This window comes from Prionailurus viverrinus, chromosome A1 (assembly GCF_022837055.1).
Source record: "Prionailurus viverrinus isolate Anna chromosome A1, UM_Priviv_1.0, whole genome shotgun sequence".
Classification (NCBI taxonomy): domain Eukaryota; kingdom Metazoa; phylum Chordata; class Mammalia; order Carnivora; family Felidae; genus Prionailurus; species Prionailurus viverrinus.
This window is the reverse complement of record NC_062561.1, coordinates 237,243,502-237,262,514: the sequence shown is the minus strand read 5'-3', so window position 1 is coordinate 237,262,514 and position 19,013 is coordinate 237,243,502. Positions and strand designations below refer to the sequence as shown.

General features: G+C 52.5%; 1 protein-coding gene across 1 annotated transcript in view; it reads left to right on the top strand.

The window, feature by feature from the left end:
• The first annotated feature begins 14,076 nt into the window (after positions 1–14,076).
• Positions 14,077–19,013, top strand: part of ADAMTS16 (ADAM metallopeptidase with thrombospondin type 1 motif 16) — a 160,268-nt gene continuing 155,331 nt past the window's right edge. Inside the window, exons 1-2 of the mRNA XM_047857701.1 lie at positions 14,077–14,136; positions 14,226–14,328. Of these exons, the coding sequence (XP_047713657.1) occupies positions 14,077–14,136; positions 14,226–14,328 (163 nt within the window). The remainder of the gene's footprint in view (positions 14,137–14,225; positions 14,329–19,013) is intronic.

Genomic DNA, 19,013 nt, shown 5'->3' with positions numbered 1-19,013 from the left:
AAGCAGCAGCGTTTGGGGTCACAGGTCTCGGCGAGCGCAGCCCAGCAGGCTGGTGACCTTGAGGGAGCCCTGCGGGGAGGTGTCCCTTGAGGCGCTGGCTTCACAGCCCCGCCCTTGGCTCGTAACCAGTGTGGGTCACATGCAGTCGTGTCAGATGGCCACACAGGCAGCTGACCTTGGCATGAACGAGGCAGGCACAGACCTACCGAAGCAGGTGCCGGGGTAAGAATTATATCGTGCGATAAATGTTTGTGCCCCAGTAAAAGGTCTCCTGGACACGGGAAACACTGGGATCACTCTCCGGGCTTTTAAGGACTGTGGGTGCGCTTTTTTTCCAGCCAGGTCTACTAAAAGACAGGTAATACAAGGAATAGAAAACAATCAGCACTTTCTGTTTGCGGTAGGCTGGCCAGTGGCCCCAGAGACGTCAAGTCCCGGTTTCGCGGAACTTGTGCCTGTTACCTTTCATGACAAGGGGTCTTTGCGGGTGTAAGTGAGGGACTGTGAGATGGAAATTACCGGATTACTCAGAGGGGCCAGACCGCAGAATCAGGGAGCGTTGGTTCCGGGGGGTAAAGGGGCAAGCAAGGGCTGCCGAGAGAGACGAGGGGGGCTGAGGCCAGCACCCCCAGAGGCCAATGCTGATACTGCCTGAGGGTGCCTCCCCGGGTCAGAGCCAACTGGAGCATGATGAGGCGTGGTGAGTTAAAGCAAGTGACTAAGAAGCGAGCTGGGGTAGTGGGGGGGGGGGGGTTCCTGCGAGGGTCAGAGGCTTGATCCTTTGCATGGTGCTGTGTGGGCAGGAAGGGGGGCGGGGGCGGGCAGCACAAGGCTCTGGTAAGACCAGAGCCTCCCTTAGGGCTCCAATCCTCGGTCTTCCTTCCGCAAAACTAGGAGCTGCCAGAATGTAGCCCGGTCGGTAGGTTTCTCTCTGGAACTGCAGACCTACCATACTGCAGTGAGCCTGGCATTTGATCAAAGCCCAGGCGTGGTGCCCAGAACTGGGGGCTGACTACGGGACAGGTTGCTGACTGTGCAAGAGCAGCCCCACACCGCTTCTTCCAAACTATGCGGCATCTCCAAGGGCAGAGACCGTCCCTTCCTGCTGTCACCTCTGCCGGGCCACCCGCCGGGGCTCTCATTCGTGGAACCCGCCCTTGGCTCTGAGGGGCCCTCTCTTGAAGCATCTGTCTCTGTGCCTGAGTGCACCACCCCAGCCCTGCAGCCGTTTCTGTCCCTGGGTCGCCACCGCTCTGCGTCGATCTGATGATGTCTGCGTGGCCGGGCGTCCCCTTGCCTGGTGTCCACTGAGGCCCGCCAGCCCCCCAGGCCTCCCTGGTTTAGACCCTTTCCTGGGGTCCCATCCACCTTTCCTCCTTTCTAGTCTGTCTGTGCCCTGGAAGCATGGCAGAGGAGAAGCCCAAATAATTTAAAACGTTCTTGAATCGAAAGACCGAAACCCGGCTTGTGTTCTAAAACACAAAGTTTCAAATTCTCTTCTCTGTGTTGAGTGTGGCACAAGCGGCCAGGAAGAAGGACACGGGGCTGGGTATCCACCGTTAACAGGCTTTCCCCCTGGGAAGACACGTCTTCTCTGCTGGCCACCTCGGCTCTGGGCAGAAGAGGAATGTCATCCTTCCAACAATCTGCGGGCCAAATACAGGCTAAGGGCTCTTACTTTCCGCCTCGAAGTATGGAGTTTTTCAGGACAGGCTGGAAGGTGTCAGCTCCTCTGTAACTGTCCGGGAGACCGAGCATCACGGATTTCTCTTGGGAATCCTAAAAGGTGGACGAAACTTGAACATGGGCCTGTTCCATCGTGCAGGCAGCTGATATATGGAAGCCTCCCGTGTGCGGGGCCCGTGAGCGGGAGAGACACAGAGTGAGCCGGAGGTGATGCTGTGAGGCGGGGTAGCAGGAAGAGAAGACAGCTGGGTTAGTGGCTAGCACGCGATGACCTGTCCTCAAAAGGCGTTTGTGATACCCTCACGATGTAAAAACACAGCAGGAAATGATGGTGTCACCCAAGACCATCTGGACGGCGCTTTCTTCGGCAAAGTGACTTTTCGCTGTCCACATGAATGCTTCACGGCGTGTCTGTCCCTGCCGGCAGGGGCCTCCAAGTGTTTGAGGCAGCTGGAATTCGCAAGATTTGATTTGTCTTGCTATATATTTAGTTGTTTGTTTTTTTCAAATTCCAGATTGTGGTGACACTACCCAGGGCGCTACTCGGTAAAAATCCCGAATTCGGATTCCCCGAAAGAGATGATTGTTCAGTTATTAGGAATCAGTGGAAACGTCTAGATCCTGGTGACAAATAGTGGGCCTGGGAAACATTAAGAATCTGGTCATAAATACTCCGGTCTTACTCTGTAACACAGTTATCACGTGGTTACTGATTTGGAATTTCATAATATGGGAACTTGGGTTTTGTTCATCTCATGAAGACAGAGCGAGACAGCTGAACGAAAATTGCTCAGGAATGGAGTCGGGATGCTAATTAGCGGTACATGGCAGCGTTTTCCATCTGAATCTGTCCCAGGGCATCAAGCGCAGCACAAACTAGGGTGTTGGTGACAGTGTAGATGAGATTCTTTTTTTTTTTCTCTTTTTAAATTTTATTTGTTTTTTTAAATATGAAATTTATCGTCAAATTGGTTTCCATACAACACCCAGTGCTTAGATGAGATTCTTTATCTCTGAAAATGACCCAGACTCTTCCCAGATTGTTTTGCAAAGAGAAAGACTGGTTCTCTTCTCCTACGAGTTTCGGGAGCCTGATGGGCGCTGTTTCCGGTTATTGAAGTATTTACAAAGGAGACGTGACATGGGAGGAACAAACCAGATTGGTCACCACAGATTTGCTGTGCAGTTCTTGGTGTTCAGTCCGCAGAAATGCTAAATTCTGTCCAAGAGATAGCATCTTTATTCTGGAAGGATCACTAGAATTATTTCTCGTGTAAGTCAACGGGACTTGGAAGAAAACTTGGAGCAAGAGGAATGTTGATGCTCACGTTGGAGATGGTCTTGGCTGATCGGATACTGCCACTATGTGTTTCCACTTTTTTCCAAAGGAATATGTATTATTTTTCATTTAAATGCATTAAATTTCATTTATATTGAATTTTTCCTGAACTTATACAGCTATTTCTATATTCCAGGCATTGTTCTAGATCTTTTATAAATATTAACTTATCTTGTCTTCTTATCAACCTGAAGTAGGTGCTTCCTTTATTGTGTCCATTACAAAGACAGGAAAATGAAGGCTCCTAGAAGTTAGGCAACACGGCCACGGTCCCGTCCTGGCATTCTCCGTCTTACTATATTTACCTGACAAATATTTTAATTTTTTTAAAGTTTGTTTTCACTTGTTTTGAGATAGAGAGAGCATGAGTAGGAAAGAGGCAGAGAGAGAGAAAGAGAGAGAGAGAGAGAGAGAGAGAGAGAGAGAGAATCCCAAGGAGGCTCTGCACCATCAGTGTGAAGGCCGACATGGGGCTCGAGCTCACAAACTGTCAGATCATGACCTGAGCCAAAGTCAGATGCTCCACCAACTGAGCCACCCCGGCAACCCGCAAATATTTTAATTTGATATTAATTGAACAATTAATTTAATATTTCAGCTTTCCTTTGCAGTATAGGTGTTGTCTGAAAAGTGTGCGATGGAATGTTACTTCCATAACAAAATCTAAGACTTTGTTGTTTACTTAATTATAGTTGACACACCACGTTCCTTTAGTTTCAAGGGTTAGTACTTTGTTTTCTAATAAGCAAATTTAATGTATTTTAGGTGTTCACGTACTTTTCTGTGTCTTCTCTTGTCACACCCATGCTTTCTGATTTTCATTTTTCTGTTGCTACCCCCCCCCAGGTTTTTTTCTATATATTCAAAATCTTGTCACTTTTCTCTCCTCACCTATCCTTCTCATCTTTACTACGGTATTTACTTTCAACTTTTCGAAGGGATTTTGGCTTCAGTCTCTGATCTTCAAAGTTACAAATAAAATAGTACTAAATGTACATAAAGCAGAGTCCCTCATCCATAGGGTCAAATTTTAGGAGAATTTCACTTTGCTTTTCTGCTCCTTCTTCGCCTTCTGCTTCTTGAAAATATTACGAAAAATCGGAGACATGCTCGTTTTATTAACCTCATTTAGTTATACATACATATGCGCGCATGCTGTCTTCTTCAATAATCATAATCTTTGGTAACGTCAACAGTCGTCCAGACTCTGTGTACTTATTTTAACGCTAAACACTGCTCGTGTAATACCGTATCTCCCAAATAATAAACCCGTATGTATCTAGGTCTTTCCAAAGCTGAAAAACAAGTCTATACTTAGGATATTCCAGGCAGAATTAGTGACAGAAGGCACAGCCAGACACATTCTGAAAAAACACCAAGACCTGTGCTTCTCCGAGGAGGGCGAAAAATAAAGAGAACTGGGGGCAAAGGAAGAAAGGACAAAGGAAGGAAAATGGAAAAGAAGAAAACGGGTTTTTATAAAGGGAAACAAGAGGGAAAGCACTGGGGGTGGCGTATCAGCCAAGGGCACCTCGCTCAGTGCCGCCACCCAGTGGACCCCAGGCCAGCCCACGGGTGGATCAGGGATCCCTTCCAGGATAGACTACACCTGCCATAGCGCTTTCCAGACCAGTCAGCAGGGGCGGGCTGATGCTTACCGCTCTTTGATGAGGAAAATGCAGGGACTCGCAGCTAGAAGCATTCTAAGCAGTTCGACAGAGGCACTTAATCTCACCTGAATCGATGAATTTAAGAAATGAGGATTGCGGGGCGCCTGGGTGGCGCAGTCGGTTAAGCGTCCGACTTTAGCCAGGTCACGATCTCGCGGTCTGTGAGTTCGAGCCCCGCGTCAGGCTCTGGGCTGATGGCTCGGAGCCTGGAGCCTGTTTCCGATTCTGTGTCTCCCTCTCTCTCTGCCCCTCCCCCGTTCATGCTCTGTCTCTCTCTGTCCCAAAAATAAATTAAAAAAAAAAAAAAAAACGTTGAAGAAATGAGGATTGTGTTGTATGTCTGCTTCATTTCATTGTTCTAGTAATTCATTCTTATTGCACTAAAAAAAAAAAAAATGTGTTTGGGGAGAAAAGAATGGCTCCTCACCACATGGCAGTGGAAAAGCGATGTTCTGGATATTTTCACCTCTGTTGGGGCCTCCTCAAGGCTCACGCTGTTTTCGTCTTTCCTACAACCTTCTAGGAACAACTTCCCGGTCGCTGTGTCCAGAACAGCCTCACGTGACGCGCCCTCTCCCTGCACTGTTGGCACGAGGACACGTTCCAGGAATGAGGGCTACTTAACAAGAAACTCCTCGAGAGAAGAGCAAGTTGGAACTCGCCTTTCCTTTCCACACTGTCCGAGGGCACGCCCCTTCCCCTCACTTCCTGTTTCCTCCCGCTCAACAAGCAGCACGCTCTGGGAAGCTCTAGGAAGTAGAACCCTTGGGCTCATCTCCACCCCGTCTGCCACTCGGTGTCCCCAAGAAGGGGGTCACTGACTCAGTTGGGAGTTTGGAAGAAGACGCTGGGCCTGGTGACCCCTCCTATTCCTCCCCCCTCTTGGGAGCGTGTGCCCTTAATATTGTTGGTCCCTCTGGAAGTGCCTTCAAAACAGGGCGGGAATTGGTGGGAAGAGTAAATTCAACGTCTGAGAACCTTGCCGATGTAACCGTGGGGACAATAAGTACATGTGGAGGAGGCTCGGGTGGGCCTCGGGGTTTGTATTTTAGGGTCTGGGCGCCTTTCAGGCCGTGCAGGTGTTTGGTTAGGCCGCTCCATTTTCTTCGCCAACCCAGCTGCCATTTTACTGCTAGAGCGAGAACCGGCTGCTTCGGGCTTCTAGACGCTCTGACGGTGGCAGGTGGCCCCAGCTCTGGGGACTCCGGGCCCTGGCGCACGGAGCCTGCAGAGGAAGGACAGAGTCCGGCGCAGAGGTAGGAGGCGCTCAGCCAAGGTGTGGCGTGTGGCCTCGTTCCTCTCACACATGGGGGCAGACATGCCATTTTCATCGCTTCCACTTCCAGAAGATTCCAGGATGTAGGCTGGGGAGGTTCCTTCGGAGGAAGCAGGATCCAGGGAAGCAATGGCAAGCACAGGGCACCTCCGGAACGCCTTCAGCAATGATCTCTCTTCCATGTGGGATTCCTTCCGCTCTCTTTTCTCACACACTTCCCAGATACTCCCTGAACGTTCTGGCCTCTGTCAGATCACAGCACTGTGGAGAGTCATGCTGAGTACTGAGTACTGACTGAGTACTTTCTGCCCATCATGAATTCGTTTTTCTAACTGTTTACGGACTGGGGATGGTTAATGGTGAATAAGAACACCCAGGTCAACATAATGAGCACCCCTTTGAGTTAAAAAGCATTCTTAATTATGAGACAATGCACTGGCCATATGTATATACGTTACCTTCAAAAAATGGAAGCCTGGCAACTGGAAGTTGGTTTTCTTTTGGAGTTTTCATTTGGAAATTTTACTAGATCATAAAATCCAGACCTCTGCTCTGCATTTGGTGTTTTCTGTCCTGGCAGTGGATTACTTATTTATAATGTCTTGAGATTACTCTTAAATTGCTTTCATTTGAGCCATTGCCTACTTACCGACTTCTGCCAATGCTATCTCTTAGATGAACTTAACATGGTCCATTTTTCCACAACCCCATTGTCTCATGCTTGTGGGGGCCACCGTCATTTGACATGTGTTTCTTGATCAGTGAGCTCGTGTTCCTCTCTCCCTGTCTCGCCCGGCCATGTGCAGTCCTTCCCCAACTCTGATCCTATGACACCCTAAGTGACCTCTTGGAACCCTGTGCCATGGCCCTCCTCATCCGTTCGGAAAACTCAGATGAGCATCCCCTAGGAGGACGGGGCAAAGAAGGAGCTGGCTGGGAACAGGGCATGTGTGAACTGAGCTCCCTGGAATCTGTTGGCAAAACCAGAGGCGGAAATGAGGAAAACATTAGCAGCGGTGGCCTTTGGGAAGGAACACTTGCATGTTCTAGAATGATTCGGAGCCCTGCAGGAGAGCAGACGGCTGCTTGGCGGAGGCCTCACGGAGAGCGGAGTGGACCCAGGAGAAGCAAGTGTCCCAGAAGGAGCCAGATCACATCCACCATGATGGCTGCTGAAGGGGACGCAGAGGATCCTATCAGCCGGCTGCCAGCAGCCGCCAGTGTGGACAGCTCCTGCCTGAGCTGAGACGGTGGTCTTGAACACGGCTGGGACCGAGCACAGGAAGTCCTGCACAACAGTGTAGGGGAAACAGCACCTGGGAGACTCGGGAGTAGTGTCTACGTGGACACTTGTCAAAAACCAACCTCTGTGCTTAGGAGCCAAAATATAACTGGAAGATCTCATTCGGGGTAAAGAGGAACAATAGCTTTATTGCCTTGTGGGGCGAAGGAGGCTGCTGCAGGCTTCAAACACCTGCAGCTGGCCTGGAGGTAGGGGCTGGGCGTCTTTAGGGGGAGATGCTGATCTAGCCCATTTGGATAGGACCCCTGCAGGTGCCTCCCTCAGGGTGCCGTCGGGTTCCAGAAACAAAGGGCCAGGGAGGGAGGGGAGGTGTGCAGAAGAGGAAAAAGGTTACTCAGTTTAAAATCCAACTCGCCGAAGCATTGGTGCCGCCATTTTGATTTTTGTTCAACTTTATGTTTTTAAGGGTTTTCAACATGACCTCCCTCAGGAGCCGGAAGAAAGGTTCTTGAAACTCTTGGCACCTCCTCTCCAGGAAAGGACCTGCTTTCCCTGAAACAAGAACATGGAATCTTGAAAAGAGAGGGGACAGAATGGAAGTGAAAAATACAGAGAATAACCTACTCATTCGTCAAACACTCACTGGTCGTGACGACCAAATGCTCAGTAACAAACGATAAACTCACCCAGTGGAGCAGTTACGGGGAGAATGGGCACTCTAAAACCATCAGAAAAGAAGCCTTCACCTGCCCCACGTCATACAGGCAACAAAACAGGAGAAACTTCAGTGACGTCAGAAGTTGCTCAGAAAAGCATGTGGATAGCTGGTTTCCACATCAAACGGAGCAGAATCAGGACTGTCTGTGAGAAATGCCAGACACACTCTCCTCCAGGACACCGTCCGCGGGAGCCCAAGCACGACTGACCAGGGCTTTGTTCTAGTTCCTGGAGATGAAGGAGGACAGAGCAGAAGAACGGAGGAGGCCCGCCCTGGCCCGTGAAATATTCAGGGAGGCTGTAAGACACAAACCCGACTTAAGAAACGTTAACTTGGGAAAAATGCACTTCACGGTTGAGGAAATGCAGAGAGGAATGACAAGCTGACCCATCAACACTAGGGGCGAGCGAGCTACAAACTTAAATAAGAAGGACCCACAGGTCCGCTGAGCGTCTGACTTCAGCTCAGGTCACCAGCTCCGGGTTCAAGTTTCCTGAGATCCAGCTAGCTCGGCCTCGATCAGGCTCTCTGCTGTCAGCACAGAGCCCTCTTCGGATCCTCTCACCACCCCCCACTCTCTCTCTCAAAAATAAATAATACATTAAAAAAAAATTTTTTTTTAAATAAGAAAGACCCATATAATTACCTTAAAAAGCGTTATCACGTATTGGCAAAAATAATTCCAAAGCAGCCCGCATTAACTGACGTCTTCGCTCACACACAAGTAAGGATGAGACGCAACCACTCGCTCCTTGTATTTCTTCATAAGACGCAACTATTCTTGAAAATACCTGTTCAGTGTTTGTCTTTCCCACTGAGTTACAAGCTCCATGGAGAAAGGGCCGCCATGGTGGGTCCTCGGCGAGATGACGGAGGGACACAACACACACGTGTGAGCACTCAAGCCGAACTCCCATTGCACACCCTTCCACGTGCACGCACACTCTGTCACGCACACGGATGAATCATTTCCAGGTGAGATCCCCTCACCAGCAGCATGCCATCTCAGAGCCTGGGCCCAGCCTCGTTGTACAACTCTCCCCCTAACACTCAGGGAGGCCCCTGGCTGTCCCCTCCCGGCCCTCCATCCCGAGGGGCTGCCTGGTAGGTTCCACCTCAGCCCGGGCTGCTCATAGAGTCCTCTGAGGAGCTCTCCCAAATGCCGGTGCCCAGGCCCCACCCCACACCCTCGACGTCAGTCTCTAGCGATGGGGCCTGGGAATCTGGATGTTGGCAGCCTCTGGGAAATTGCTCAGGCAGAACAGGTGGAGGGCCGCCACCGCGGGAGCCTTCTCAAGGCCGTCACTGGGCCCCAACCTGGGGGTCCCTGCAGGAGGGGGCCACCTGCGGGTGTTGGGGGAGCAGCCGATTCCTTCCAGGCTGCATGACCTGGAAACGCTTCCTTGGGGAGGGCCTGCGCCTCTGAGGTCGTAGGCGGGATTCAGGGGTAGCCTGGTCAGTTAGGCCTCGGGATGAAGACGACCACGAACGGATGTTCGTGTTACAATTCCTTCCTGGTCCACAGAAGCCTCACTGATGATGCTAGCTGGCTGGGGCTGCTGTTACCCAGCACCACAGACTGGAGGCTCAAACAGGCATGTGTGGGCCCATGCTTCCGGAAGCCAGCAGTCCAAGCTCGGGCTGTGACCACGGCTGGTTCCCCCCTGAGGCGGTGGAAGAGAATCCGCTCCCGCCGCTCCCCTCGCGTCTCAGGGACGTCTGGCCATCCTGGATGTTCCTCGGCATGTAGAGACACCGTCAAAGTCTCCGCCTTCACGTCCCCGTGGCCTTCTCCCTGTTTGCAAAACCCATGACAGTGCGGCCAAGGTCTGCGGGCCTGGTCCCCACCACTGGGTAACCAGCCAGGGTACAGGTCCGTGAGCAAACAGAAACCGGTCTCCTGTGACGTTGCGGGGTGTCGTCTTACGCATCTACAGCACCCCCCCCAAACGTCCGTATTCGTTTTACCCTTGTATTCGTTAGAAGAAAATACGAGTAGCAGGAGCCAGGGTGAGTATGGGCCAGACGACCTGAGGGAACAGTGCTGAATCTTATTTCCTGAGGTTTCCAAGGACTCATCCTCCGACACCTGTTACCTTATGAGTAACTTTGGCAATGGTGATTGGGGACAGACTCATGGGGCCTGTATGTTAATTACCGATAATAATAACAACTAATCTATGTATAATAATGATTAAAATACCATATGACCTCACTCATATGAGGACTTTGAGACACAAAACAGATGAACAGAAGGGAAGGGAAACAAAAATAATATAAAAACAGGGAGGGGGACAAAACAGAAGAGACTCGTAAAGATGGAGAACAAACTGAGGGTCACGGGAGGGGGTGTGGGAGGGGGGAGGGGCTAAATGGGGGAGGGGCACTAAGGAATCTACTCCTGAAATCATCCTTGCACTATATGCTAATATATAACTAATTTGGATGTAAATTTAAAAAAATAGTGATTATCCGCCTGTCATAAAGAACAACTTAATACTAAGTAGTTATATTTTATATAACGATCTAATCTTTGAGCTAATTTCCGTGTGTTTACTAGTAAAGGGAAAGGAACTTATAAATGCCATGTTTTGAGTTTAGGAATCCCACCTTGTCTGTCTCATTGGCTCCCCATTTTCCTTCTGCTTTTTTCTAAGAGTAGAGTCTCAAGGCGAGAGAGGAGACCAGATTCTGGAGTGTAGCCAGTAACAGAATCCACCTTGGAATCAGATACTGAAGCGCTCAGGCTTGTGAAGGACCCCTGGGCCCACCGACCAAGAGTGTGAAACCGTGTTGGCCCTAGCAGTCTGACTTGCTCGGGGCCAGCTAGGACTTGCTTGGGCCTCTGGAGGAAACGCCGGGGCTACATTAGGCCTGGCCAACCGTTCCGCAAGAGTGGTTCCTCCGGGATCTCCTGATTTCCTAGATGGTGCAAAGTCAGACTCTCCAGGGTGAGCTCTAAACTTGAGACAATCCACAAGACACAGGCCCTGTCCTAATCTTTCACTTTGGGAATTTCAAGCATCTTACGTCAAAAATGTCCCTTTCTGGTTTCTGAATATGCTATTTTTTTTTTTTAGAGGTAATCTCTCTAGTCGTAGGCTGATAAACCATCTTTTAGAAAAGTGCTAGAGGGTCAGAGACCCAGCTGACCTAGCCAGTGATCTCCCTATTGGGAATCTGCTGGTCACCTGAGCTTCTGACCACGAGGCTCTAGATTGGAGGGACCCGCTCCCTAGTTTCAATTAATTTGCTAGAGTGGCTCACCGAACTCAGAGACACATTTGACTTGCCAGGTCACTGGGTTATTCCAAGGAAACAGCCAGATGAAGAGATGCCCAGGTGAGGTCTGGGAAAAGGCACAGAGCTCCAGCCCTGTGTGGTACCACATTCCCCCCGGCTCTCCACCAGTCCACCAGCCTGAGGCTCTCTAAACCCCGCCCCCCGAGGTTTCAACGGAGGTTTCATTATGCAGGCGCGATGGATTAAATCATTGGCCATTGGTCCTTGTGCTCAACCTCCAGCTCCTTTCCCCTCCCTTGGGAGTGAGGGGATCTCCCAGAGGGACTGAAAGTTCCAACCTCCTAATGACAAGGCTAGCGCTCCTGGCAACCAGCCCCCTACATTGATGCAAAGTCACTACATTAGCATCACAAAAGACACCTTTATGGCTCTATTTTCTTGGGAAATTCCAAGGGTTTTAGGAGCTCGGTGCCCAAAACAGAAAGACCAGCAGGAATCTTGGCTCGCCTCACTCCACCCTGGTCCTTTCTGATACCCAGTTCACCAGACTCCCTGCTCTAGGCTCCCAACCTGGCCCCAGGCTGGAGTTCACTTTCTGTGTCATCTAGACACATTCCTGGTCTGGGACGAGCAGCTGAAAGGATTGGAAAACACTCATCGTTGTAAAGGACATTGTTTCTTCACAATGGAAAGAGATTCACTTGGTATTAGTCAAAAAGAAACAAAGCAAAACAACTCCTAAAACTGAATCCTTTTATACCGGCCCTGTCTTCTTGCAAGCCATCTGTTTCAACAGAAAAAGAGCCCTTGGATGTCCCCACGTCTTAGCTAGACTTGGAAACTCTGACCCCCGTGCACACACATTCAACATAATTAGCAATAATCGGGGATCCATATTTATCAAGCGCACCACGGAGCCTCAGCCTCCTGCAGAGCCTTTCGCCAGACCCAGCTGTGCTGCCCAACCAGCCTCAGCCCCCAGGTCTCCTCCGGCTGAGCTCCCTGCCCAGGGCACTGAGACAGACACTTGTCTGGAGCTGGAGGAAGGGGACCGGTGGTGGAAGATTGTTTTCATTATTTTACTTATTTTTTTTTTATGTTTATTTATTTTTGAGAGAGAAAGAGACAGAGTGGGAGAGGGAGAGACAGAATCGGAAGCAGGCTCCAGGCTCTGAGCTGTCAGCACAGAGCCCAGCGCAGCGCTCAAACCCAGGAACCGTGAGATCATGACCTGGGCAGAAGTCGGTCGCATAACCGACTGAGCCACCCAGGCGCCCCTGGAAGATTGTTTTTAAAATCACTGCCAGTACAGGCCATTCTGTAAAACTATTTTCATTTTGAAGAGTGTTTTCAAATAGATGAATATGGCAGGGGGGGGGAGGGAGAGAGGGAGAGAGAGAGAGAGAGAGAGAGAGAGAGAGAGAAAGAGAGAGAGAGAGAGGAGAGAAAACTAGAATCAGCCACTGAACAGCCAGGAGCTCTGCTCTCCCATTGTCAAGGCTGTGGGAGGTAACACACCTACGCCTCAAAGCTAGCCAGGCAAAGGAAGCCAGAGACCACAGTCACCGTTTGCTCCCCATCTTCCTCTCCAAAATGCGCAAAATAGGCCAGTGTGGGATGCAATGAACGTGAGGGACACTGGAGCACAGGCCTAGGGGGCCCTGACCTCCAGTGTCTGCAAGAGGTTAAGTGGTCACGGAGGAGAGGAGCAACCAGGAGCCGCCACCGGCTATCCGTGCGTGGGAGAACACGAGCTGGCACACGCAGGCACTGACGCGCGAGCGCATCGACACGCACACGTGCGCGCACGCGAGAGGGTTCCGATGCCCGGAGGCGCCGCATTCAAACGCGCACCCACGCGCTCGTAGAACACCGACCGGGCCAGTGGTCGGCGGGGCACCTGCTGCCGCCCGGGCCTTCGGCAGCCCAGCCCCCCGCCCGGGCCCACACCAGTCGCAGCAACCCCAGGGCCTCCCAATGGATTGGCCACACGCGGGCACCCGGCAGCCACGGCGACCCAGGCACGCGCGGCCAGGCCGGTGGAGGGCGGGGGGGGGGGGGGGCCGGCGCCGGGGGCGCCCCTACATCCTCCGGGACTTGGCGAGGAGCTGGCATTGCTTGCCCGACCCCCTCGTCCCTCATCGCGTCCGCAGCCGAGAGCGGCCGCGGTGCGCACTCAGATCCGCGCGGCTCTCAGAAGCTCTGGGCGCCGCCGTCCCGCCTTTGATCTCCCACCCGCGGCGCAGGGCGGACGCCGCGGGGCCCAGGCGCCGCCCAGCCTCCCTCGGCAGGTGTCGGCGCCCGCGGCGGCGCAGGTCGGGCCCAGGGGGTGGCGGGGCGCAGCGGGCCTGCGGGTCCCGAGGGCGCCTGGAAAGTGACTCACGCCGCTCACCACTCGGAGCCCCCGAGCCACCTCTCCGCCCGCGCGCACACGGGGAGGCGGGCGAGGCGCCGAATCGGGCTGGGAGCGCGGGGATCCTCCCGGCCCTCCTCCCGTCCGCCCCGCCCCGCCGCCCTCTTCCTCCGGCCTCTGCCCTCCCCCTCCTGTCTCCCCTCCGGCTCCCCACCCCGCCGCTCCGGCCCCTCCTGCTCCCCGCTCCCCTCCCCTCGCCGGTCCTCTCCACCTCCCCTCCGTGGCCCGCCTCCTCCCGCGGCTCTCCCACGGTGCGCGCTGGTGCCCCACCGCCCTCCCCGCCCCCCGCGCCGCGCGGAGCCGCAGTGATAACCCCGCGCGGGCGGCGGAGTCGCGGCGGGGAGGCTCCTGCGCGCCTCGGCTCCGCGGTGCCCACTTGCAGCCGCCCGGCTGGGGGCCCCTCCGAGCGCCCCTGGATGGAGCCGCGCGCTCTCCCCGCGGGGGCGCAGCGCGGACGGCGGGCGCGGGGCGCCGGGGACGGCGCGGCCATGCGGGGCCCCGGGCGCGCGGCGCTCTGTGCGCTGCTCCTGGCGCAGGTGGCTGTGCAGGTGAGTCCCCGGAGGTTGGGGGGCGGGTGCCCGCGGCTTCCCTCGCGCGGCCCGGGTCTCACCGAGGTGTCGCGGCTCTTTTCCAGCAGGCACCTGCTTGCTCCGTGGGACCCGCAGCGGCCTCGCCGGGGAGCCCGAGCGGCCGGCGACCTCCCGAGTCCGCGGAGTGGCCGGCCTGGATGGCACAGGGCGGTAAGTCTGCGGGGAAGGAGGGTCCCAGTCCTCACCAAATAGCTGCCGGTGTTGCTAGTTTACCAGGCGCTGCGAATGCTCCTTAGTCTCCAAACTCACGCATAGTATGAGCCGCGCTTTCTCGCCTTGTGAGCGAGCACCTGGGAGTCGACTTTCACCAATATTTATATTGTATTCCCTTGTGGAACAGTAGCGCTTACCAGCGTAATTGCCATAAGCAATAGCAACAAAAGAAGGAATGCGCATTTAATAAGAAAATTTACAAAAGCAAGGAGTAATCTAAAGGTATTTCTAATTGAGGCATCCAAGAAATTATAAAGCGCAGGGGACTCCTTTCTCCACGCCTCACCCCCTCCTGGTCCTCCTCTGGCTGTTTAGATTGAAGGCTCTCTGTGTGCCCTTGACTAAACGGCAGGAGACAAAAGAAAGCCATTTTTGCCCAGTACTCTTGTCAGGGTGAAAGTGGATGGTCTTCAAGGGTTGGGACATAATTGAAATACAGTGCCGGGAAGGGTAATTAGCGTTTGCGACCTCCTAAGCAATGCTGCGCCTTAAGCCATGAGTCTGGTTCATTTGCAGACTGTGGTTTCACTGCTGCATTTGTAAATTTCTCGTGCCTTCCGTTAGGTTAAAGGGGAAGGCAGGTGCGGGATGTCGGCCTCTAGGCGCTTTTTATCTGAACCCAATCCCTTGGCGTTTGTTTAATATCAGTGCTTTGCAACATTTCCAACAATAAGTTGCCATATCAAATGTCAGTATTTTAGAGGAACCAGGTTTGATTATCCCAACATATTTTCAGAAAATCCAGAAGATTACAGTTAATAACTCAAAATATTTGAATATAGTTTTTAACCTTTGGTAAAGACAGGAGTTGGACACACGCATTACCTATTTGGATTCTCTCTTGCTGGGAGAGTTCATGAATAGTCTATAAATGAAGCCATCGGTGAGACAGACGCTGGGAACAGAAGACTTTTCAGGACCACCAGAGGGCGCTAGATGTAAGTGATAGGAAATCCTTACAAATGACTTAGGGCTGTGTAATTGCTAGAGAAAGGTCATTATCTATTTAAAGGTCACCTTCTTGGTCTGGTCTGGCCCCTGCCTTCCTTCATGTTTCCCGTATGATGTAATTGTCCATATTGTATTTGATTGTCCCTCCAGAGACACTTTTTAAAAGAAGACTTCTGTAAAAATTCTAGTTCTCCAAAATCATGAAAGTCTCAGGAGATTTTCAGATCACTGTACGGCATTTATAGGAAATAAGTGGTCTTTAGGTGAGAGCATCATAGGCAGAGAACCACGTCCAGAAGGAGAAGTCAAAGACTCCCTTCCCGAGTGTGCGTCCGCTGCTCGTGGCCGAGGCCGGCTCCCGGGAGCTGGACGGCAGCTTGGCTGGCATGAGGCTCCAGTCACCTGGCATTATCAGCTGGTGTCACAGGCCTAGCATTTCCATGACAACCACATACCTTGCTTGCTCGGAAACAGAAGGGGGAAGGTGTGAGCCAGCATCGGTGAAGTTCTAGCCTAGCGGATACACTCCCACCTCACACCCACCCTCTGCGTGTTTTAGGTCTTTAGTTGCAAACGGCTAAGTGGAGAGTTGTGCGTGTCACTGGAGGGCTCTCCTACCAGCAGGGAAAAGACTGTGCCGAGCAGGTCACCTGTGTCTGTTCAGAACAGGAGAGCCGGGGTGCACTTGGCGGGTGCTGCTCGGTTATCTAGGTATCGGTGACACACGTTGGCTTTGGACTCCCTCTTTCGGCCGTGAGGTTTGTTTAAAGCAACACGTCGTTCACACGGTGATTGCAAACTTTGCTCTGTGTCTGGAGCAGTTAAGCAGTAGGAAAGAGAAGCCCGTCTCTTCTGCGAGGCAGCCGTGCCCAACGAAACTATTTTCAGACGTTAAGTCCACCCGTTTCGTTTTGGCTGATTCAGAATGGTGTTTCCCTACTAGGAGATTTTAATGCTTTGCCTACAAATTGACCTTTGTGATAAAAATAGCGGCTCCCGGTAAAGAGCTGAGACCATCACAGATTCCTTAGCTTTTTACTTCTCCAGTAAGTTCCTCTCGCAGGGCAAGGTGTAGACGTTCTTTAGAAATTTGTTTCATTGTGCGTAATCGACCTGTTGTGTGCGTGTGTGCATTGGGAGATTATATCGATTTACATTCAAACATCCAGGTAACGTGAGACAGGGCAATGCCTTTCAGGTTCACCTGGGGTGTGCTTGTAAATCTTTAACAGCGGGCTCTGGGGCGCCCAGATCTGTAATATTTTCTGGTTCCCAAGGGGTAAATACTTGCTCCCTGGTGGCTTTCAAGCTACGGATGTGACGTCACTGAATCCTGGGGTAGGGATTCAAGGTTCGGATCCGCTCTCGGCCGCTGGTACCAAGCAGCCCTGCGTGCTCACAGGTGGTCCACACCTCCCGCACTGAGTTTGAAACCGGAGCGGGCTTAGACTTGATGCTGTGGTCAGAAAACCTCTTGAAATCAGGCAGTTGTGACCACTGACAGGAGCAGCCGTACGCGATGTTGTCCTCCTTTACCAAATGTGTAGGGGACACAGGTGTAATTTAAAGGATTCTCGGGATGTCAGGAATCACGCCCATTTTTTTCCTGAAATCGCGAGCCGACAGCTGAGGGGGTTATCATCTGAAAACCTAAGCTCAGAAGTTAATTTTTTCAGATTACTGCAGTTGTATATTGACTTTTTCCAGACAGTAATGCGTGTATGATGAGATGCTGTGCTTGTTCTGTTCATTCACTAAATTCTTTAGCGGTGACCTTTTCCGCGTTCATTTATATGTAACCGAGAGTACACGTTTGATAGTAAGCAGGGCTTTCGGGCTCAATCAGGATCCCCCCCCACCTTGGCGGTATTGACATTTTGTAGCGGAGGTCCGGCCTGGGCCTGGGCATCGGAGAATACGAAGCCGCATCCCTGGGTTCAGTGGCCAGATTCCAGGAGCGCCACTGTCCCCCTCCCCCTTCCTGACAAAGCAGAAACCCCTCCCCCTTCCTGACAAAGCAGAAACGTGTCCTGACGGTTGTCTCCTGGGGGAGGGGGAGGGGAATCACTCCGGCTGAGAATCAGCAGACTGAACGGGAAAACAAATCTTCTTCCATCGAACATTTTCTCCCTGCCTCTTGGGAACCGATCGTCATTAAATCCCAAAGAGTGGCTTTGCTGTTGGCACAGCTGGTGTCCTGAGGCCAACAGGTACCAGCCCTCCAGAGCGGATTGTCACTTTCTGTGAAATTTTGCCGAGCTGGTCATTGAAAATTAAAGTATATGGGGTGCCCGGGGGGGCTCAGTCGGCTAAGCGTCTGACTTCGGCTCAGGTCACGATCTCGCGGTTCGTGGGTTCGAGCCCCGTGTCGGGCTCTGGGCTGACCGCTCGGAGCCTGGAACCTCCTTCGGATTCTGTGTCTCCCTCTCCCTCTGCCCCTCCCCCACTCATGCTCTGCCCCTCTCTGTCTCAAAAATAAAAATAAACACTAAACTTTTTCCAATAAAATTAAGATATAGTTACCGTGAAATAAATCCTATTAAAGACAAAATGAAAAGACTCAACGCTCCTCCCTTATAATTGTTTTACTAGGTTTTACTGTTACCTGTGCTCTCGATGTTATTTACATCAGTCGTATCCGTGTGGGGAGATGTGCGTAGGTACAGGTGCAGGTCCGGGGGCGCATCTTTCCACGCTCCGTGTTGAGTGACGTCACGTGGAAATCAGCCACGGTGGGGGTATTACCCCAGGGGAACTGGCAGATGCCATCCACCAGGCCGTTCGTGTTTTCCCCTCAGATAGCTGGAGGTCCTGCACTTGTCAACAGGACCCTGGATGTGTTTATGTAAAAGAGGCTTATCAGTGATGCTATTTTGAGCGTAGATATCCAGTGTCCCCTCCAGATACAGGATGCATGTTACGTGACTTCCAAAACAAAGGTCAGAAGAACAGGGCTGATGGCATCTGGAAGCAGTTTGATGTTTTGAAAGTGGTAATCATCTTTTACGCGCAGTAGTTGTGCTGATTAGCTAGTGTTCCCCGGCCTCTGTTGGGATGCACATAGGCTGGGGTGAGGTGGGGAGGGCTCCCTGAGAGCCCCGGGAGGCAGGGGGAAGAGTGCCAGGCCACACCGCTGCTTGGCACCGGCCTCTCCCCTCGGCCCGGAAAGCTGGGCAAGAGGCGGGTGGGGTGGGGCTTTGCGCTCTGCCCCTCGGAGCCACCCCGGATCGGCCGCCGTCGCATACACCGGCCAGTCCCTGACCTGTTTCCCCCTTTCTCCTGTCCTTGCCTGCGGTTCAACCAGATTTGTTTTATTGTCTCATTTCCCTGGTAAACTGTGAAACAATTCCAGGGTGTTTTGCCCCGCGGGACACACATGCCCCGCCTTGACGTCGAAGTTGACGGTTGGCTCAAGTCGTCCTCCAGACCCTGCTGCGTGCGGCCCAGCTCCCCACTTACCCTCAGGGCACCCGTTCTCACCTGCGTGGCAGGGCCAAGCCCGTGGGCCTAGCACTGGGCCCAGAAGAGTCGCCTGTCAAAGCTCTTGACCGGCGGGGCGCCTGGGTGGCTCACTCGGTTAAGTGTCCCAGCTTTGGCCCAGGTCATGATCTCAAGGTCCGGGGGTTTGAGCCCTGCGTCGGGCTGTCTCCTGTCAGCAGAGATCCTGATTC